Source organism: Sebastes fasciatus, chromosome 4 (genome assembly GCF_043250625.1).
Source record: "Sebastes fasciatus isolate fSebFas1 chromosome 4, fSebFas1.pri, whole genome shotgun sequence".
NCBI classification, from domain to species: domain Eukaryota; kingdom Metazoa; phylum Chordata; class Actinopteri; order Perciformes; family Sebastidae; genus Sebastes; species Sebastes fasciatus.
In genome coordinates this window covers 25753178-25775034 of record NC_133798.1, presented here as the reverse complement: position 1 = coordinate 25775034, position 21857 = coordinate 25753178, and the positions used below count along the sequence as shown (strand labels likewise).

The following is a 21857-nucleotide window of genomic DNA, read 5'->3' as shown; positions in this document are numbered from 1 at the left end:
CATAATAAATATACAACTGCATTCATCAGTGTAGTCTCAGGAGATCAACCAGAAGAGACAAAACTGAGACAATTAAACACAAAATGACAATAAATAAAACCAGCTACAGACACTTCTTTAGAGAATAGAATAAAACGCAACCAAAGCAGACAACGTGGACATGTATAAACAATATAAACTCCACAGCAGCTGCAGCCACTACACATATTATTACAGCCAAGGAGAGACTTGCACAGTGCACACAAACTACGTTGCCAAGCAATCAAGTGGTTGTTGATGATGTCATCAGCGGTGTGTTGTTGTTGGTACTCACCTGTGGTCTGAATGGCACCGGAAGTCCTCCTTAATCTGCTCCAGGTTTAACTTGTCTACTCCTTCTTTTTCAAAGCAAAATATAACCAGTCTCTGACCCAGTATAACCAGTCCATTAACGATCTCACACAGCAGAAAGTCCCCACTGAAGGTAGAAGTTCCTCAGTGAACGCAGCTGGAGGATATCCATGTTAGACTGTAGCATGTTAGCCAGACCCAGCTTGCCCCTACTGTAGGCCACAGGTCAGGAACATTGGGGTGTCACTTTTAGCCTGCTCGCCAGGGTGGTGCATCCTTAATTAAAATAGATGCAACATTTTGTTTTAACTATGCCGAGGTAAAATAATGCTAATTATGCCAATAACTACACCCCATATATTATCCTTACATTAACTATGCTTGACATGTGCTGGACATGAAGCTCCGCCCTCCTGCTGCTGTAGACATACCTGCAGCTTCTCCTCCTCTGCTGCAGCTCCTTTTTAGCGACTTTTCAGTGACGAAAGTAAATGTAATTCGTTACTTCCACCCCTGCATTTCTGCAAATGATTAAAAAGAAAATTCTGGTAACATTTCATTTTACAGCTCCACAAATTTCATGGTAATTAGCAAGTAACCTGTGTGAAATTTCTTTGGAATTACTGCCAAATTACCCCCAATATTTACCTCAAAATTACTTTATTATAAATATTATTTAATAATTATATTCCGCTATTTCCCAATAGCTGGTAATTTATTTAATACATTTCCAGGAAAAAGAATACAAAGTTAATTGATATGCTTTATTTCCATGTCTGCTGATAAGTAGATAATAATTAGCAAATAACTTTCTTTAAAAAAAAAAAAAACTCCCTGAATCATTACATTAGCCATGGTGAGATTTGTGCCTGATCAGAAGTGTCTTCTATTAGTTTTGGTTTTCCAACTCCGATGAAGAGCAGCTGCTTCTCAAGCCTAAGGGCCCTATTTTAACGATTATATTCAATTTTAGCATATAATTATTAAATAATGTGTATAATAAAGTAATTTTCGATAAATCTGAGGTAAATATTGGGGTAATTTGGCAGTAATTCCAAATGACTCTCAAATAGGTTACTTGCTAATTATCACCTAATTACCATAAAATTTTTATTAATTAAAGACCTGTAAAATTAAGTGTTACCTTTGTTCTCTGTTTTCCACTGCTCACTTCAGGTCAGCTGAATGTGAGGTCTGGGACAAGGGCTTGAATAATCTTACAACCCAAACAATTTATATAAATATATATAGTTGTAATATTAGAAAAAATCCCCAAAACAAGACAATATTTTTGATCCCTTCATGTCAGATTTAAGATAAACTGAAGACATTGTGTGACGAGGGTCATAATGGCTACGGATACTCAAGAAATTGCTTAGATTTTTAGTTTTTCCTATTGGTTCTTTAACATATCTTCTAAATATGCACACTTAAAGTGCTCCCTGGAGTTGGAGTGAGAATCTGAAATTTAAGCAGTCACAGTGACCAACCAAATTAAAGTTATTATGCTGTCAACGGTTACTTTTTCTGCTCATTTTACGTATAAAACGTGTTTCCTCATTTGGCTATGAATAGAAATGTACTGAAATTGAAATCTTTAAGATTGCCACGTTAAGTTGTGTAAGGTGATATAGCATACGCCTAGTGTATTGCAATAACTCAAACTATGATATCGGGTAGCACAGTCAGTGTAATCAGAGTAATCATATCCATGTTTGCAGAACAAAGACTGGTTGGTTACATCATGAATGCATTTATCATAAGGTCATATAGTTTCAAATACAAGAAAACCCTTAAAACGTATCAGATTCTGACCCAGAACCGGTGGTGTGACTTGTGTTAGGATCATTTTGAAAGTAATACATCATGTTAAAATAGTATTAAACTGCTGTGCCCTCAGCTTGTAGGCTATCGTATCGGGAGCTTCCTCATTTTAGGTCACTGACATATCACAGCGGTTATATAAAAGGCAGGACTTTGTACTTTGATAAAATGGTTTAGTAAGCAAAGTGACAGAGGCATCTGAAGCATTGAATAAATCTGGGCCACGCAAGAAACATATTTGGGGAGATGAATGTCTACAAAGAAATGCATTTCACACAATGCACAGTTCATTCCACTGTCACAACTAAAAACTTGAATTACAAGTTGATCAGTAAAAACCTCAAAACGTATCCTATTACTCCCAAAGTATGTGACATTTCATCAGGTGATCATGAGCTTAAAATCCTGTAACACAAACCAGCTTTACAAACGCTGATTACACAATGGTAACTACTGTGTCAAAATGATGAGCTTTTATTCTACATGTGTGACATGTAAGTAGGGCCGTCCCGGATACTATTTTTTTGGGCTTCGAAGCTTCTGTGAGAAATATTCAAATGTATTCAAAGCTTCGGGGAGCAGCACGACACAGTAGCCTGACATATTCTTCTGTACCCAAACGCACCTCTACACACAACAAACAACGATAACTGTCTGAGCGAACACTGTGGGATTATTACTTATTTCATGGACTATTTGGGGATTTATACATTATTATTATTACATACTTATATATAAAAAAATTAAACTAACGAAGCATTCAAATAGTGATTTGGAGGTCGAATACCATGGCAACAGTCGAAGTTTCGAAGCATACATGTAAGTATATGTAATGAGTGTTTGTAATGGATTACATTTATTTTGTCTATTCGCTATGCAGATCAGAAACCATTGTGATTTGTGATTTTTTTTTTGTATCTTTGCCACTGTAAGTGAACATTTGTCATTACAAGAAGAAATCTTGTAATTATGAGAAATTATCTTACCAAAGGAAAACCTGTCAATTAACTTATAAATGTTGTATACTGAAAGGTAGTGGCTATTTGACTTTACAGATCAATTGTTATGAAAGGGGAAAAAATGCACTTAGTCGCCCACATTTTCAGCTAAGTGTTCCATTCAAAATAATTCAGCAATTAAATTGTATTACTTGAAATCTATTTCTCACCCAAAATGTCACTAGGACCCGCCTGTCTCCAAACCATTCGGAGGATTTCTCAAAAGAATCAGTTAACCAGGGAATCAATCACACCGGGTCCACGTATACATAAATACATCATAATTTAATCGACGTACAGACAGTCAAAGACACCACAACCTCATCTGCATAATATGACATCTTCATTTTCAGTTGGTCAGCTTCTCCTCATTACAACAGTTTCAACTAAGCAAAAGAACAAACAGGTGAGAAGATAGATTCTCTATATGGCAGTCTGTGTTAACGTCTGTGGGAGATGGACACACACTCGCCATGTGTGTATGTACACCATGGCTGTCTAAAGACACCACACAGACTGAAATTAATATGAAGAAACAGAACATCAATAGGTCCTTTTCTTACCCTGAGCTCTTCTAACAGCCTTTCTGACATCAGTTTGAATCTGAATATTACCAGGAAGTGTCTATCACACACACAACTGCTTCACAGTACTATGCTTCGAGTTGGACGGCGCTGTCGTACCGAGCTTTAAGGCCACCGTGACTTCTCTGAACCTGGCTCTAGGTGCATGACGTGTGTGTGTATATGCGTGTATGTACACACAGTTCCAGGTACCAGAGCTCATAAAGGGGGTGGTTGGTTAAAGGGGTCGTTCAGTGGAAAGTCTCCTGAGGGTCCAGTCTCTCCCCTCACTTCACCACCTCTCTAGCTCCATACCAACGCTTTCGAATGAGACGAGTTTAGCTGCACGTGTTCGTAGTGCTCTGCATTTCCCTGAAATCAAAACACATTCATTTTTTCAGTAACTTGAAAAGACTTTTACCATAGTGAGATTTTCTCACTGTAAAAAGTACAACGATGCTGTGACTCTCACCTTGGATGCAATGGCTTTGAGTTTGCCAAGTAGAGAAGGTTTTGTGTACACAATTTCATCCTCCATGTCTCCCTCGTTCTCTCCCTCCATCATAGCACAGCTGTCAGCTCCTGGCATCTCACACTCCTTATTGGCAGACATCACCAAGCGGGAGTACTTGTACTCCAACCTAGCAAAGGGACAAGCAACAGAATCAATACTGTAGGAAAGAAAACCTAATGTTGTTCTTATGAATATTGACGAAAACTGTGATGTGTCAAGGAAAGAATCGCAGAAGGGATGGGATCAAATGATGGGAGTTTGGTAGAGAGTACGAGATAAAGTAAGAAAGAAAGCTGGTGGAAAGGAAGGAGAGAGAGAAAAAAATGAGTATGGTAGGCATGAAGAAAAGAGGAAGTGATGGGGAGTAGGGAGGAAGAAAGGTATGACAGGAAGGAAGGAAAGAGGCAGAAGGAGGAAGGAATAGGGAAAGAGGTAAAAAGATAAGGAGGGATGAAGTTAAGAAGGAACACAGGACAGAAGTAGAGGAGAAGGCCAAGGAAGAAGCCAGGAAAGAAAGAAGAAAGGAGATGGAGAGAAAAACAAAGTGTGCAGGAAGAAAAAAGGGAATCGTACCTTTTGTTCTTCTTCCAGAAGTAGCAGGTGAGGGAGACGAGCAGCACTGCGGTGAAAGCTCCCAGCCCTGCACCGAGCCGTACCCAGAACTCCATCCCCTCACATGGCAACGTCTTCTTTTCAGGCAAGGTCACACCTCCCATACACAGCTTCGGTTCAGTCCACACATACAGCAGGTCCTGAGGAAGAACATATATAGCATTAGATAAGCCACTGAATATTGTATATACAAATTTTCCTCACATCCAGTCATAGGCGCAGTTTAAACTTTAAGGTTGGGGGTATGTAATGTGTACAACGCAGAGAGGTCTAATGTATTGGGGTGCGTGTAGCCTACATATTACACCCTTCAAACAGAATGCGACGCGAGCGTCAGCGACAAATTCACTTCGACTGCATTGTTTTCTATTGGAATGAACTGACTGGGAGCAACAATGTGCTGCGCAGCGTGCCGTTTTGAGCTGAACTTTTGTCAGACGCCCTGTTTCTATTTATTCCTTATTCCAACAGATGAGAAACGGCTGATTGGTGAAGTTGAAATGAGGAGTTATCTGATACGATACCTCCTCCTTTCACAAATAAGGTGGCAGCTGGCTGGAGTGAGATTGTCAGGAGCCTGAAAGTTTACTTAGGCTACTGTTGGTTGTATTGTATGTCATTTTCAGAAAATATCGCAGTATAAAACCTGTCTTTTCTGTTTAAAAAACAAATGTCAAAAGATAGCAAGTACTACTCACCTATCTTTAAAGTGGCTACGTCCCAGTCTGATCTTGACCGCACAGCTGATAGGTACGTGGTTTGTTTACGTGGCGTAACAGAAGTACATATTTAACGGTGTGTGGACAAAGAGTGTCCGATGTTATTAGGCTATAAGTAAATAAAAATACCACAAATCTACCTTCTTATCTTGTTGATTTCTTATTCTATCAATAAGAAGGTAGAAATTATTCATCATTACAAAAAATTATTAGTTCTACGTTATTATAAAAAATATAAATGCATTTCTAGGGGGTTCAGTGAGCTCCCTGAACCAATGCAATGAAAACTGCGCCTGTGCATCCAGTGCAATCTGTGAGTATTTGGAGACTTGAAATGGAGTGGCTTTACGCCAGCACACTGCATTTCAAGTGAAGCAAAGGCTGTTAAAGTGCTGACTTTCAGCTTTAAGGTTATAAAACAGGCTTTAAATTCGACACAGTCAATGGGATGTGGGCGTAAACACCCTCAAATTAAAGCTGTCAGCACATTGTTTCATTCCAAATCCAATGTGCTTTACTCAAGAACTAAAACAAATCTGTCCCAGTACTTGTGCAATAACTCCACACAAACCTGGTGTCCTCCCTTGCAAGCTCCCTCTATCTGATGGTAGTCTCTCTCGGTGCATGTAGGACAAGCTCCTGAGCTCTCCCATAAGAAACGAAAGGTGCAGCCGTCGCACGTTCCTGCAGGGCACTGGCTGTAATAGCCAAACACAAGCTGTCACTTCCACACCACATCACAGAATAGATACATGTGATATTAGACAGGGAATCTAGGGAAACCGTGACGAAGGTGTAGTACCTTGGAACTGAGAGCTCTCCTTTAGTGCTCTTCTCTGGGTTACAGCGAAGTGTCACCACTGCGCTCCGACCCGACTCACAAGATGAGGTCGCCTCCAAGGACCTTAGCGACGGAAAGCAAGACAGAACCTTAGAGCACTACATTTCTTCGACTTGTAAAAAAATATCTGAAATAACAGGAGGTACCTGTAGTAGAAGTTGACATCAGGGACTTTCTTGGCAGTCGGGGGGTACAGCTCAGGTCTCGCCCTTATTCCATCAAGTGTACTATCAACTGTTGCTCCTGTTAGTAATATACAGAGAAAGATGTATTTAATGTGTTCCGGTAATGCGTCTCTGCTTTTCTCTCTTCTGTAACATATGTTTGATATTAAAAGAACAACAAGACCAAACCTTTTCATGTCATATCTTTAGCTTTTAAAGCAATGACAGCAGTAGGGATACACCTACACCAATACCGGCGGGTATCGGGCCGATACTGACTCAAATAGCTGGATCGGGTATCGGTGACAATGGGGCTGATCTGTTCAATTCAATTCTATGTTTATATACTATATACATTATAGACTGGAATTTTAATTCCTGTTTAAGTTTTGACCAATTTGTTGCTGCATTAAAAAGGTTTACACCTGAATTATAATTCCTGTTAATTTTGAAGATTTTGTTTTTACCAAGTTGCTGGTGTACGATTTATTATTTTAATAATTCAGGTTTTTATTCATTATTATTAATAATTGTTCTATATAATAATAATTAATAATAATAATATGATTGGTTATTATTATTAATATTTATTATTTTAATAGTGTAATATGATTTTAATAATTCAATATTTAAATAATTCAGTAAATTTGTATTTATTTGTTACATTTTGTTTTACAAAGTTAAGAAAGTAATGTTTAAGTCAAGCCTGATGTTGCCTTACACATAACAGAATAATCCCAGTCACTTCCACACAGTGAAGCAGCTTATTAATTAAACACTGGTATTGGATCGGTACTCTGTATCGTTATCGGTATCAGGACTGAAAAAGTCAGATCGGTGCATCCCTAGACAGCAGTATAAAACACAGCAAATGCAGCTCTCTGCGCTACCACTGTCTGCATCTCATGCTCACTAACCAAGTAATGTGTCAGCCAGGTTAATGGACTGTGAGGCGAGCGCCGTGTGGAAGCCTCGTCCAGTTGCTGGGATGATTGTTGACTGACAGATGAAGGTCTTGACAGCGTTGGCTCCTTCGCCTTTTTCTCTCTGGGCGTCGGTGATGGATAGGTCTGTTACGTTGTCCGTGCATACTGCCAACTGACCCTTAAATAAAGAAAAAGACCAAATAGCAAGGGCATTCCTACACACAAACTTTTGATTGTATTTTCTGTGTGAGTGTGTGTGTGTGTGTGTTTTCATCTCTTCACACCTTTCCTCCACACAGGTTGATATTGAAGTGGTGGAAGTACTTGGTTCCTTTGGAGGTAAAGCTCGGACCGTTCATCAGTGATCCTGTAGACCCAAGGAGGCTGAAGTCATAAGTCAGAGTGACGTTGCCCTCAGCGTGGGTGAAGCGACAGTCACTGAAACATAAACTGTGGTCCTGTAAAAGAAAACAAAGATACAGGTTGTGCGTCGTATAAATAATTTTTCAAAAGTTTCACAAATACGACTGAAAAGAATAGCTTTCCCCATCACTAACAAACCTTGTCGCTCTTGCTGGCCGGTCCACAGGGTTTGCAGGCGTCTGGGCCCAGCGTGGCGTGAGGGACGAGGTATGTGTTGCGTGGACACTCTGTGCACTGGCTGGTGCGCGTGTCTATGTAGTGTCCAGGTGGGCACGGCACACACGTAGAGCTGGAGGGTTGGGTGCTGAGGGCACAAGCCCGGCACCCAGAGGACACCCCATCGACCGCGTTACTCACTGAGATGGAGTAGATCCGCACCACGTCGTTGCCAAACAGGCGTGCCTGAGAGAGAGACAAACAGGCACAGAATGATGCTGCTAATAGGTGCTGTGGAGTTTAAAGATACTCTGACACCAACCCCCTACACACGAGTGGATCACAACACACAGTATTATATTAGTATATTGGTACTGGTTTATACAAGATGTAATTCTGCCCTCACTTGAAATGCCCACAATCCAAAACAGGTGCTTTAAAAAAAGCAAGTTAATGATTCGAGCTTCGCCCAAGTGAGCACAGAGATAAAGTAGTGTGTTTGATTTGTGGTTTGGTTTAAACACTAACACCACGACAGATAGTATCTTTATTAGCCAATAACAGGGAGTGTTAGGTGTACCAAGTGTGGGGTGGATTTACAAGACTAAAGGCAGTCCCAGTTGTTTGAACGTGCTCTGAAAAAAAGTTTTCTGGACATAATGTCTTGTTTCTGGACATAAGACAATGATTATGAAGGTTGAACTACAAGACAACAGGCCAGCTTTCCTGACTTTTTGAAGGACCAAGTGGCCAAATCCTGGTCAGTGGCCTGACCAGAATGCTATTATACATGTGAACTTGCTGGGTGATCTTTCTTTGTATTTTCATTATGTTGTACACACAACATCTATTGCACGTCTGTCAATCCTTGAAGGGAGAATCCCTCCTCTGTTGCTCTTCCTGAGGTTTCTTCCATTTTTTTATTTTTTCCCTGTAAAAGGGTTTTCTGGGGGGAGTTTTTCCTTATCCAATTAGAGGGTCACACTGTAAAGGACAGAGGGTGTCGTATCCTGTACAGATTGTAAAGCCCCCTGAGGCAAATTTGTGATTTGAGAATTTGGGCTATACAAAACAAAATTGACTTGACTTTAAAAAAGGTACAGTGTGTAGGATTTGGCGACATCTAATGGTGTGGTTGCAGACTGCAACCAACTCAGTACCCCTCATCTCACTCCTCCCTTTCCAAGACTCCGGTGATGTGAGCCGCCGAGTGCAAAACTATGGTAACGCTGTTCGCCTCGTTCAGAAGCCATCCTTACCATAATAACACTACTTTAGGAGCAACGGAAGTCAGACAGCAGCTAGCGGTACCGAGAAATGTGAAAGACTCTCTCTAGAGCCAGTGTTTGGTTTGTCCGTTCTGGGCTACTGTAGAAATATGGCAGAGCAACATTGCGGACTCCGTGAAGAGGACCCGCTCCCTATGTAGATATGAAGGGCTCATTCTAAGCTCATGAAAACACAATAATTCTTAGTTTCAGGTGATTATACACTAAAGAAAACATAGTTATGAATATTTTATTCCATTTCTGCTAATAGATCCACCGACATGTTACACACTGTTCCTTTAAGAAACAATGTCCGGCGGCACATTATTGAGTAATTTTGATTGAAACAAGAAAACTGAGAATACAACAAAAATCTCACAAAACAAAAATAACAATAGATAGTAAAAAATAAACATTATATATATATTGCCAGCCCTAATGTGAATAGAAATGAAAGTGGTTAACTTATACTTACATCTGAAGGTTGGTTAGTCCGCTGGAAAGCCCATGTGTAGGAAACCGAGGCATTCTTTGTCATGACGTGTGTGTAGGTCTGTCTTATTTTCGTTCTCTCCCATGACTCCACAACCGTAGTACTCTTCCTGTTTACATCCTAAAAAGAAAACATGTTCACTTTATTCACATCACCTATCCATATAATAACGTATATGTAGCAGCAAACATGTGTCAGGAGCTATTCTCACCATCATGAAGTAGAACTCACAGTCAGCTACACACACAGTTTCAAATTCAAATGTGATGCGACCAAACTCCGTCCCAGAGTGGCTTGACACGGACGTAGGGAGCCTGGAGGCAGATGCAAACAGAGACAAGTGGAATCAGTCACAGCAAAAAGAAACAGACAGCTGAGTGACAAGAGTGTCGGAGACTGAAGAACACAACATGACTTACTTGAAGCCAGGAACATGGATGTTGAGGATGAGGTAATCATTATCTGAGCTTCCTGCTCCACTCTGGATATGATCACCTGCCACCTCCCAGCCTAAAGGACAAATCCACATAACTCAACTATTTAAAGAGATATATATATTTATTTTTTTGTCATAGAACAAAACTTTAAAATCTCTTTAGAGAGAGCACTACTGCTGGACATATCTTGCCAAACATACCCACCATTCATACTGTCACATTTGGAGTTTCCCACATTGAAACAGGAGGTCTTCATGTTTGCAGGAAGAATATTCCACCATTTATACTCGTAACCCAAGGTGGGCTCAGTGCCTGCTGGACACCGCTGACATGCTGGGGGATGAACACAATGAGAAACGCAATTAGGAAAGCACACAGAAACAAAACCCAAAGTAACTGAAGGAAAATGGCACGGAGGAATAAAATACAAAATCAACAGAGTTCTCAGTACGTTTCATCCCATCTGAATAGGTCCCAGGTGGGCACGGTGAGCAGGTGGCCGTGTCATTGTTATAGAAACCAGGGTTACAGGGGGGGCAGGGCTCCCTTTCTCCACTTGGAGGCAATGACTCTGCTCCAGTCACACCTTCCAGACAGATCTTAGGTTCAATCCATTTATATATGACCTGCGTCTGAAATTACACAGAGATGGAGGGTGATGGACTGTGATTACAGAATGGGTCTGCTCTCTGGGTATTTAATCTAGAGGTGGCCTCTTTTCTCTCACCTTGCCTTCATGGTCACATGCTGTGTGGATCTGGAAATAGTCCTTCCTGGAACATGGAGGTCTGTCCTTACAAGCAGACGATCCCTCAGCTTGAAAAAGAACAGTGGTGATAGGACAAAATAAAACTACATTAGCAAAAAATAAATAAAGTAGCTATCATTTAAAAAAAGCAACTGCAGAATACATACGGTACATCCCCACAAATACTGTAGCACTTTAATAAATAATAAACTTTATCAAAGACACTGCAAAGCTTTATGCATAAAAGTAATCCAGTTAAATGATTAAACACAAGAATCCAAATAAAATAGAGAAACATTCAGTAAAGAAAACCGCAAAATATGTGTGACGTGAATGCAGATGAGGGATAAAAGAGTAAAAAGAATAATGTGCTCTTAAAGAAGAGCGCTTTGGCAGTAGACTCTGCTAAAAACACAGCAGTGTAGCAAAGGAGTCATACAATATGCATAAAGAGGTGTACTGAATTAAATATGTAATATCTTCTGAATACTCTAGTTAAGTCAATGAGAAGTGACTGTAAGAAGGCGAAACAGGACACGCACTCACAGCATCATCTGAGGAATTTGAACCTGCCAATGGGAAGATACTTTATATCAAAGCAAATTAAAGAGGGGAAAAAAATGTCTTTTCATTACGTTTTCATTTCAATTCATTTGACCAAACTAAAATATCACAAATGGATGAAAACTATCAGGTCATTCAGCTAGATTTCTGTTATTATAACTCATCTACCTTCTGTTGATTTGGAATAGCTGGTCTAGTACAGTGACGACCTTACATGTGGAAATGTGTTCTAGTAAATCCCTGTTTGGAAACATACTAAAATAGATCAGGGAGCATATTACTTTTATCCTCAGAAATAGCATATTAGAAAACAAAATTTGTAAAAATGTAAGTAATGTAGGAGCTTTATGAAAAATACAAGAGCATACTCGCTACATCATCTGCCAAAATCTGCTACTCCCCTGCGATCACACGAGCCCTCCGCACTGAACTAACAAGCATGTTCCTTCTTCTGAAGTTTGACTAATGTGGCTGAAAATAGGACATGCTCTCTTTCCATTGTCTGGCTGTGTTATGTGCTTCTGTGTGAGCGGCGCGGATGACAATTAGGCTACACTGAATTCTGCCTATCTTTTTTTCTCTGTGTCAGAGTGTGTTCCTACCTGCGTACTGAGTGGTAGTGTTACAGGGGGTGCAGGAGCTGGCGCCGTGGCCAGCGTAGGTGTCCCGAGAGCAGGGATCACATGCGGTGGAGCCCGGGACTCGGCTGAACGTCCCCGGCTTACACGGGAAACACTCTGATGTGTAGGCGACTCCTGGTGGAAGGACATGACAGATAAGAGAATAACACAAGGAAAACAAATATTTAACAAGTATTGATTTGTCATTGATTACAGCAAAAAGTTGGGAAAAGAGATGGGGATTTGTCACTGACCTTCTATTTGAATATTTTTCAGCAAAACAGGTTTCACCCCTTTGGCCCTCATTAGGACCCCACCTGTCCTCCAGTACAGGATGTTGGTGCCAGATTTCAGGTTCACCTGGAATACACATGATTTCATGTATTACCAGTCAAGATGCAGCATGAACACAGCCAGTGCAGTAGTTAAGATTAACATCTAAAGAGGATCTGTTATGCTAATTTTCAAGTGCATACTTACATTTGGGGTTTCTACAAGAACATGTTTGCGTGCTTTAATGTTGAAAACATTTAATTTTTCTCATACCAGCTGTGCAGCAGCACCTCTTTTCACCCTCTGTCTGAAATGCTCTGTTCAAACTACTGCTACTAGCTGCTAGGTATTATGCAAATGAGTTACTTGGTGACATCACCATGTTACGGAAGAAAAGGCAGGACTTAAAGCAAGGCATGTCAGGCAGTTCAGGAGCAGAGTTTCTATGGGTGAGAGGAACTCCCTTTGGTGTGGACTTTGTAACTTTGCAGACCTTTTACATGCACAGAAAAACTATATGACACACTAAAGGAAAGCACAAAAGCATAATAGGTCCCCTTTAAATCTGGCTTTGCTTGATGTAGCTCCAATTAACAACATATGCCATCTTAAAATTACTGGAAGAGATCAGCCCAAATGCTAGAGCTGAGCCTTCACTACATATGGGCCATTTCATTTAAATGGATATAAAGCATAACGCTGCACAATGAATATACTGGAAATAAATCTGAAAACATTCAGTAGCTAATTCAGCATGCAAAGCGCTTAAATGCATGGGAGAATAATACGTAACTGAATTAACATTTTCTACTTCATGCATTTATTAATTCAAGGTGCATCATTGGTGTTATGATGTAGTCAAACTTCAACAGAGAACAATGTAATACGTTTGGTGCATAAAGCATGTAAATTAAACTTCCTTTAACTAATCATATTGTACAAACATTTTCTTGGACTAATCAAGTTTAATTCAATCTTAAGAAAATAGTACCACATTTTAGTCCACATAAATATTTATTTCACTAAACTTGACAATAAGCTAAAAAAATAAAAAATAAAAAGCTCTTGAGAAGATCCACTTATTGCTCCCAACATTACAACTAATTGCCATTTTTTTAACCACAGTGCTATAAACACAAAGCAACTCATTTTACAATGTGACTGGAAAAATACTGGAGACAACAATAAGTGATGCCAGCCTCTCTCTGTGTACTAACAGGCTTCCTGCTTGTATCCACCCATGCCTTGCTGCTCTGCCTGAGTTCAACACATTTACTTTATTTTGGGAGACCAAGGCCAGCTGCCAAAGAGGTGTCCTCCGTAGCTATTGTTTATCTAACGGCACGCAGCACTTACCGTATGGGTTGCCCATTCACCATGATTGGTGAGCTTCAGCCACTTTGTATCAGCAGACTGATCCATCTCCTGACATTGGTCATTCTGGATCTAAACACACACAAATAATCAGTGTCCATCAGCTGAAACTCTCACCTCTTTTATGGTAGTGCTTTATCACTACAATATTCACGATATACACGCATGCAACAATACACAGTACTAAATATCAAAGTTATGATGTGACTTTTTGTCTATAGGCAGAATCGTATTGTTGTTTGTGGGGGCAATTTTATTGAACAATAAAATATCTGTCTTTCATAATGGAAAATAAATAAAAAAAATGTCCTCAGTTTATTATAAATCCCCAAAATTCGACCGATTTCAAATCTTTCCAGCACACCTTTCAATTAAGCACTCGTTAAGAGACTCATGGTGCCTTCAAATGAAACTCATGAGCTTGTGTTTACAACATGGGAAGTCGTGTTTACAACATGGGAAGTCGTGTACACGATACGCTTGGGCGTTCAAGAGGTTAAGTCGTGAGAACACTGCTGCTAAGCAACGGCAATATTAACGTTGCAGAGGTGTCTAGAAGTCACAGAGGCTAATAATTTAGCAAGCTAGCAAGTGGGAATATCAACATTTTCCTCAGACATATTTAAAAATTATGAAGAAAAACAATATACTACTAAAATTACAATATATTAACTTCCATTTATCCATTCTACTATTTCTGTCAACGTCAACAAACACGTCACAACTCATAAACTCGGAGCTTTCAGAAACTTTCCACTTACAAGGTCGTGGATACCACAAAGAGGGGGGCGTACATATGGACTCTTCTCGTGAACACGGTAAACACGACCCCATTTGAAGGCACCCTCATCATTTGACTTGCCGTAGCAGACTCAAGCATATTACTTCAGAAAATTTTGACTGGAATATTAGAGTGGGTGAAGTGAGTGATTCATCACAGATTGAGATAATGTGTCACAATTATATCCAAGTTTCTATTTGCCCATAGCCAACATGGGTGGGAGTAATGGACACAATATGCTTGTTTTAATGGTGCAAATGGTCCTCATTGTAGCTGATGCTTTTTAATGATATAGCAGAATTTTATAATTTCTAGCTAATTATTTCACAGACTCCCTGGCAGTTTCCACAGAACCCACTGCTCTAGGGTGTCCAAAAACATTTCACTGGCAGTGCATACACAAACACACCATGTACACACAAACAGCATCCACTTAAACAGATAGATTGATAGACAAACAGATATCATTTTCCCAGAAGTAAGAAGATTAACAGCTAGTAAATGAAACTCACAAAGAACTCAAACAGCAGGTTGCTGTCTGGATACTGGTACTCAAAGCTGACAGAGCCCTGTTTCTTCAGATGAACGGCGTAGATGAGAGACACCGTGCATTCATCCCTGTTGGACTCCAGATAGTTTCCTTGAGGCACCCATGAAGAACTGCAAGATAAAGAAAAAGGTATATAATTCATTTTACACTTATAATCTGAATTTTAGTTGTGCTTGCGTCCACCTAGTCACACACCTGTTGCAGGTGAGCCTGTTGTCTCCGTGGGGACTGTTTTCCAGTGAGTTTGCCAGGCTACTGAACCCAGCAGGCATGGAATCCCATTGGTCGAAGCGGATGCCGCTGCCGAGGGAGAAGCTTCCTGCTGCACACTGGGTACACTCCTGAGCCGACATCTCGAGGAACTCCCCAGCCTCGCACGAGAAGGCTGGAGGACAGAGAGAGACAAGGTACAGAGGGGTTCATATTGAAGAAGTCATTTCCCAACCGTCTATTTATTCTGCTGCAAAAGTCATACACACAGTATAGAATCGCACAGACTGAAGGTGACAGAGAAATGGTCATGCCGCATTCAGTATAATGTAGCCCCAGTGATCAGGGAACTTAATCCTTACATCCTGTTACACACTGTGTCTGTCTCAGCGCTTTTTTTCCCCACCGAGCAGCCATCATGTCTTCCGCATCTGCCAATGTTTTGACAGTGTCAGCTTTTCCTCATACCTGAGCTGGTCAGATACCATTTGTGATGCCTCTTTATGCTTTTAAAAGCCACCAATGCAAAATGTGTGTGGGTAGACAATTTGTATAGCACACTCTGACGGAAGTTATTTTCCTCGGCATAATGAACGTGCATCACTGCAGACCCACAGGACTGCACCGCCCTGCACGTTCGTATATGACATATCCGGTTCTGCCGGCTTCCTGCTCGCTGTGTGCGGCTGTAATAATGGATATATTGGCTGTAATTCATCACTTTTATGACCTTACAATACACCCATGGGCTTTATGCTGTAAGCCTGTACCGTAGTGGATGTATTAATGTGCAGTAATATAATATGTAATATGTAGTTGTAGGCTATTTACTGATACGCAGGGCACAACCTCTTAAACATCCATGGCCTGTGGTCTTTTGTACATCGATTTTGGAGGTCCTTGACATGAAAAAGTTTGAGATTGCTCTCAAAATCTGTGTACTGGATTTTTCTAACTTCCATTTATGTCCATCGCTCACTTTATGCTCCCCTTAAAAGTTTAAAAAATAAATAAGTAAGTAAGTAAATAGTTATAATAGAATGCATATTTATGATATTTTTATTGTTCAGCACAGGATACTTCCGTAGAGACATTAAAATGATGACAACAGAATAGAAATCATTTTGTTTTACTCTTGTACGGCACTTTGTAGGCGGACGTTTAACTGGCGTCATTATGGTAGTCGACTTGATTACAGTCCAAAACGGCGGAGGCGGAGGTCTGCTGCCGGGCGCTGGTGTTGCAATGGAACAAGTGACTCTCACTTCTTAGCAATATTAGTTCTTTGGCTGAGCCGAAGGGTGCTATGAGCTGAGCGGACTAGAAATATCTCCTGTTGCCAAGTCGTAGCTAAGGTCCGTCCTATTTACTGGAGCAGTGAATAACATTTCCATTCCATAAGAATCTTATGAGATGGTAATGATTTTTCCAGGTATTAGCAAACACTTAGGGTTACCAATGAAACAGAGTGAATGAATTGTGAAAACTTTAGATTTTGGTATCAAAACACATACAAATATAAATTAATAGTCTTAATTTTTTTTCTTTGGCAAATGACCATGGTTTAAGCTAGATAATGCCCTCCACGTCATCCATTAATTCCTGATAATGGACACCCCGTCATGCATTATCCCTTACATGGATAGCATCATCATATCTTACGCAAGATAGTTTGTTCAATTGCTATGAGGAAACAAGTGTCTGGTGTTCTACCAGTGAAATGTGTAGGACTTTAAACAGGAACAAGGAAACAGAAAACAATAACAAAAGGTCTCAAGAGAGTTGCAACATGAAGATGTAAATGGTTACAAGCAATGCAGAAGGAACATTCCTCAGGATGAACCATTTCACCTTCCTGATCTATTATTATCATGAGAATAGTTTCCATTTTATGCAATTTATACATTATGTAAAACCCGTTAGAGAACACTAGCTGTCCATTAACATGCACCCCATTCTGTGAGTGACCTTTCAATTATCTCACACACTGATTTCACCCCCGTGATAATCTCAACTGCACCATCAGTGAGTTGTGACAGCGCCGGGTAAACCTGCTCTAACAAAGAACAAACTTGTATGACTACCTTGTTGAACATTAGTGTGCTTTTACAAGATTAAAGTCTGCCTTCCTGGCTCCGTCGTGACAAGGCACCTTTTACCACAATTGAGATATCTGTGAGTGCTCCCTGTGACTCACCGCTGGCAGATCTGTCTCCATGGCAAAACATTAGCACTGACCTGTAATAATTAACAATAACTGGCCATTCAAAAGCACCAAATCTGCAAACTGTTTATTCTAATCATTTATAACTAAGGAGCTCTATTTGGACATATTTCCCCATGGTGACAGATGTGGAAGGAACACCAACATGTATCACCAGTTACTGCACATTAATGATTGAGCAAAGAGCCATTATGTGAGAGCGTTTTGCTGTGGGAGTTTTGGCCTGAGGCTTTGCTCTGTGATTTGGTTGGAGCTTGGAGGATATCCAAACAGGGACAGTCAGGTTGTAGTGCTGGAAATTCCAGGCTACTGATAAGAAGGTGAGACACGCACATCAACTTTCACACATCACACATATACTTACTGCACTCTGTGCCGCGTACTGGCTCTGGTAGGCCAGTGCAGGACCCGGGGCTCTGTGGGATGGCCACTCTCCACCGAGATCCAGTGCTGTCACACTCTGTGTACTCATAGTAGTAGTCCGTCTGTCAATTACACACACACGCAAAACATCTGCATAAGAAATCAGTCGCCACAACAGTCTTGGACTCAGACAATGAGAAAAAATGTAGGCCAGAGGCAGGTCAGTAAACATCACACCACAAGAGGCCTCCACCCACATCAGAGCCCTGAGTCATCATCTCATTCTGGGTGAGAAATGCATCAGAGCAGACTAAATGGCTGCATTAGAAACCAGCACTGAAATTAACTTCCGTAACCAGCTGCTCCGGGCTTACAAAACATGACCGCCTGTTACGCTGCGTTATCGCTCAAGCCACAACCACTCCTCTGCCCTGGATACACAACATACCATCTCCACGGCGATGGGAACAGAGGGGGGATGGCGGCAGGCAGGCAGAGGCGTTTTTACCAGCAGCTTTTCACATTTTCAGGATGAACACTTAAAGACATTTGATAAATCGCATATTATAGTTTTAATCTGTCGTCTGGAGTGAAAACCGTTAGCTTGATGTTCTCGCCTCCACAGAGCTTCTCTTCCTCATCTTTCCGTCTACAGAGGAGGGTGGCCTAATTTCTGACAGTTTACATAATGTTGCTCCTTGAGCCAAACCAGATTTTTGACACCGCAGCGCATGCAGGCTGTTTTGTGTGGAGTGATTTTCACTGGTGTTTGTGGGTCTGGAGATAGAGCTCAGTCGCAGTGATGATAAAGAGAAAAGAGGCAGAATCGAGCATAATTGTCGACCAAACTCAATGTTTTAACATTACAGCTGCAGTGATTCGAGACACAAGAAATGTTCTCAGAATAGGATTGTATTCAGAACCTTGTTGCATTAAATTATCTCTCCTACAAGAGCTGTGGTCAATCACTGATATGGCAGACTTTAATACTCACCTCACACCATAATTCAGCATAAGAGTCTCTACTCCTGAATGCATTTCATGAGATTTAAAGCAGCAGTAGGCAAGATTGGAGAGCAAATATGATAGAAAAAATAAGTTATTTTTATAAATCAGTCACTATATCCTGACAGTAGTGCATGAGACAGGTAATCTGAAAAAAATCCTGTCCCTCTGTGTCCTCCGGTGCTCCTAATGGCATCTGCAAGATTTCACAGACCGGAGGAAAACAACAAATCAGAGCCGAGCTTGAGCCCTGCCGTCCAGTTTGTGTTTTCAGAAACATCTTGTTAAGCTGTAAAATGAGAAAGTTTGTGACCCGGCAGCTATGTTGAGATCAGTTGAGGAAATACCAAGCACCGCCCACCAGCCGGAGCAACCTTTCTCATTTTACAGCTAAACAGTACACTACAAGATGTTTCTGAAAACATTTGAGGCGAGAAATAGGCATTACCGTAACAGAATATTGATTCATATTTGATCAGCGCTGCCTAGTTTGACCGTTTGATCGGAGTTCGCGAGTGATTGACAGCTGCCTCCGTTGAATGAACAGCCAAGAGGAACGCTCCCTAGATTTTTTTAAAGCCTGAAAACAGAGTCATGAGGAGGTGCAGAGGTCTCTCTCAGAGCACTTGAATTACAATATGCTGTAAGGTTATTATGGAATATTTGCCAAACAATGCCCAAAATATTCTGCACTTTAAACCTAAGATATCAGCCCTGATGTCATACATTGTCATCCCAGAAAATGCAGCACCATGTAGCCCTTCACTGGAGAGCAGCCAGTGTGAAAAAGAGAGATTGAGCCAGTAACTTAAAGGAATGTTGCTCCTCTATCTTGGGACTGTCTGTTGTGTGACTGAGCTGCCAGCCTGGACTTAGAGGTGTTGAGCTGAGCTGAGCCAGACCAGGCCAGAGGGAAGGAAAGGCCAGTCCCATGCAGGAAACTGATAACAGCCTGAAGCAGCACTGGAGTGATTCAAGTTCATCACACACACCAGACCTCATCAGAGATTCCACTCATGTTGTTCAAACGTACTCGTAAATGTGTGAGCCTGGTTCGATAGCTCAGAGCTTATGCCCTTTTTTATCCATAGGAAATCGTTGGAGGGACCCAGTTGGTGTTGAGGCATCATGCCCACCCAGTTGAGTTTTTCCTGTTTTTTTTCTTCCTCTTTCTCATAACAAAATGAAATATGGATAAAACAAAATGGAGAAAAATCAATTAAAGGTACTATTTGTAACAATTTTCATGTATTAATCGCTTTGTATTGCCATCGTGCTTTGTAATGTTAACTGATGAAGTAATTTGCAAATGGCCAGCTAGTTAGTATCATGGAGATTGGACATTACAGATAGTAATGGTGATATATAATTGTAATGTAATGTCACGTCACTGTTTTGGCCAATGCCCATGATGATCGCACGCGTCGACCGGTGTCATTAATAACAAGGACTTTCTAAAAGTTACATATAGTCCCTTTAAAGAAAGAAAAATAAATAAAGAAAGAAACAAATAAAGAAAGAAAACTTTCAAATTTGTTCGAGAGCAATGATTTAAAAGGTGCATTTCTCTTTCCCACCTGCTGCAAAAGGATGATGATTTGAACACACCATAAATTGGCACCGGAAACGTGTCATCATTTTTTTTAATCGTGGTTATACTGGATTTACCAACTCACTGTGCAACCATAGCAGCCCAAACTGTGCGTCTTTTTTTAATTCTAATTGCATAGTGAACTCTAATAGAATTGGAGGCAGTGAAACAGGATGAATCCTTTTATTGATCTGACTGTGGCATCTCTCACCTCGATACACTGTCGCTGTCCTTTGGCCCCGTCAATCAACCGGAGCGTGCAGAGGATGAGAGCGCAACTGGCGACGAACCAAGCCGAAGAGGACCGCATTGTGGATCATCCAGAGAGGAGGGGAGAGAGGAAAAACAACAACAACCTCTGTCCAAGGATGGAGGATTGTATGATAAACCTGATGCTGGGTAATGCAGGGCCAGATGCTATAGTCGACACCTTGCTTCTGTCGCCTCTTGTCGGGCAGATTGTAACCCTCACCACCTGCGATTATTCCCCCAGACTGGTGCGCTCCAGGGCTGCCTCATCACAAGCAAGCCAGGCAGAGGATAAGGGCGCTTCCGGTTAAGGTTTTCAAAGTAAAATTCGCGATGCAAAAGTGAGGGAATCCTTGGGTCATGAGTTTATTTTTTCATGCCTGTTTTTTTTCCTTTAATTCTTAAATAATTTTATTTATATGCACCCCGGTGTTCTTTACCAAATTTTTCCTCAAGATTAACATTTTGTTTGCATTACATCTATTTATATATGTTATACTTCTAGTGTAACACTTCTGTTTATATTTATTTATTACATCTACCCTATCTATTTTACAAGTGCAATTACCTCTGTTTACATTACATCTATTTTTTATATTTTATCCTTCTAGTGTAACACTTCTGTTTATATTTATTTATTACATCTACTTTACCTGTTTTATTTGCTTTATATAACTGTGTGTGTGTGTTTTATTTAATACAATGACAATAAAGCTTTCTATTTTATTCTATTCTTTGTCACTTTATTTTGAAGGCGAAATAGTAATTGGTCTGACTATAATGTGCTGACTTGATGAAGCTGTGTGTGTGTGTGTGTGTGTGTGTGTGTGTGTGTGTGTGTGTGTGTGTGTGTGTGTGTGTGCCTTTAACCACCGGCTCTGACGCTCCTATGACGTCGCTCAGGAAAAAAATATTATATCTTTTTATTTTTTTATTTGCATATATAAAACTGCACAAAATCCCGTCAATGAAAAAAAAAAAAAAAACGTGTCAGGAGAGGTCAAGAAGCCACAGGCTTATCCAAAGGATATTTTGTT

General features: G+C 40.5%; 1 protein-coding gene across 1 annotated transcript; it reads right to left on the bottom strand.

The window, feature by feature from the left end:
• Positions 1–3418: 3418 nt before the first annotated feature.
• On the bottom strand, positions 3419–21102 carry elapor2a (endosome-lysosome associated apoptosis and autophagy regulator family member 2a). Its single transcript, XM_074633124.1, has 22 exons — positions 20783–21102; positions 17977–18097; positions 15374–15563; positions 15141–15288; positions 13830–13919; positions 12455–12560; positions 12183–12335; positions 10996–11084; positions 10720–10900; positions 10473–10601; positions 10251–10341; positions 10043–10145; positions 9814–9951; positions 8053–8316; positions 7776–7949; positions 7483–7669; positions 6548–6644; positions 6363–6464; positions 6132–6258; positions 4803–4981; positions 4188–4356; positions 3419–4087 (listed from the first exon to the last, which is right to left on the bottom strand). Exons 1-22 carry the CDS (start codon positions 20879–20881, stop codon positions 4019–4021), a joined length of 3006 nt encoding a protein of 1001 aa, XP_074489225.1. The 5' UTR covers positions 20882–21102; the 3' UTR covers positions 3419–4018.
• Between the last annotated feature and the right edge of the window lie 755 nt (positions 21103–21857).

Excerpts from the sequence above, each read along its gene's own strand:
- elapor2a (XM_074633124.1), bottom strand. The coding sequence starts at position 20,881 with ATGCGGTCCTCTTCGGCTTGGTTCGTCGCCAGTTGCGCTCTCATCCTC. Across the intron at positions 12,561-13,829 it reads GTGAATGGGCAACCCATACG|GTGAACCTGAAATCTGGCAC; the intron begins GTAAGTGCTGCG and ends TGTGTATTCCAG. Across the intron at positions 6,645-7,482 it reads CCTGGCTGACACATTACTTG|GAGCAACAGTTGATAGTACA; the intron begins GTTAGTGAGCAT and ends TATTACTAACAG.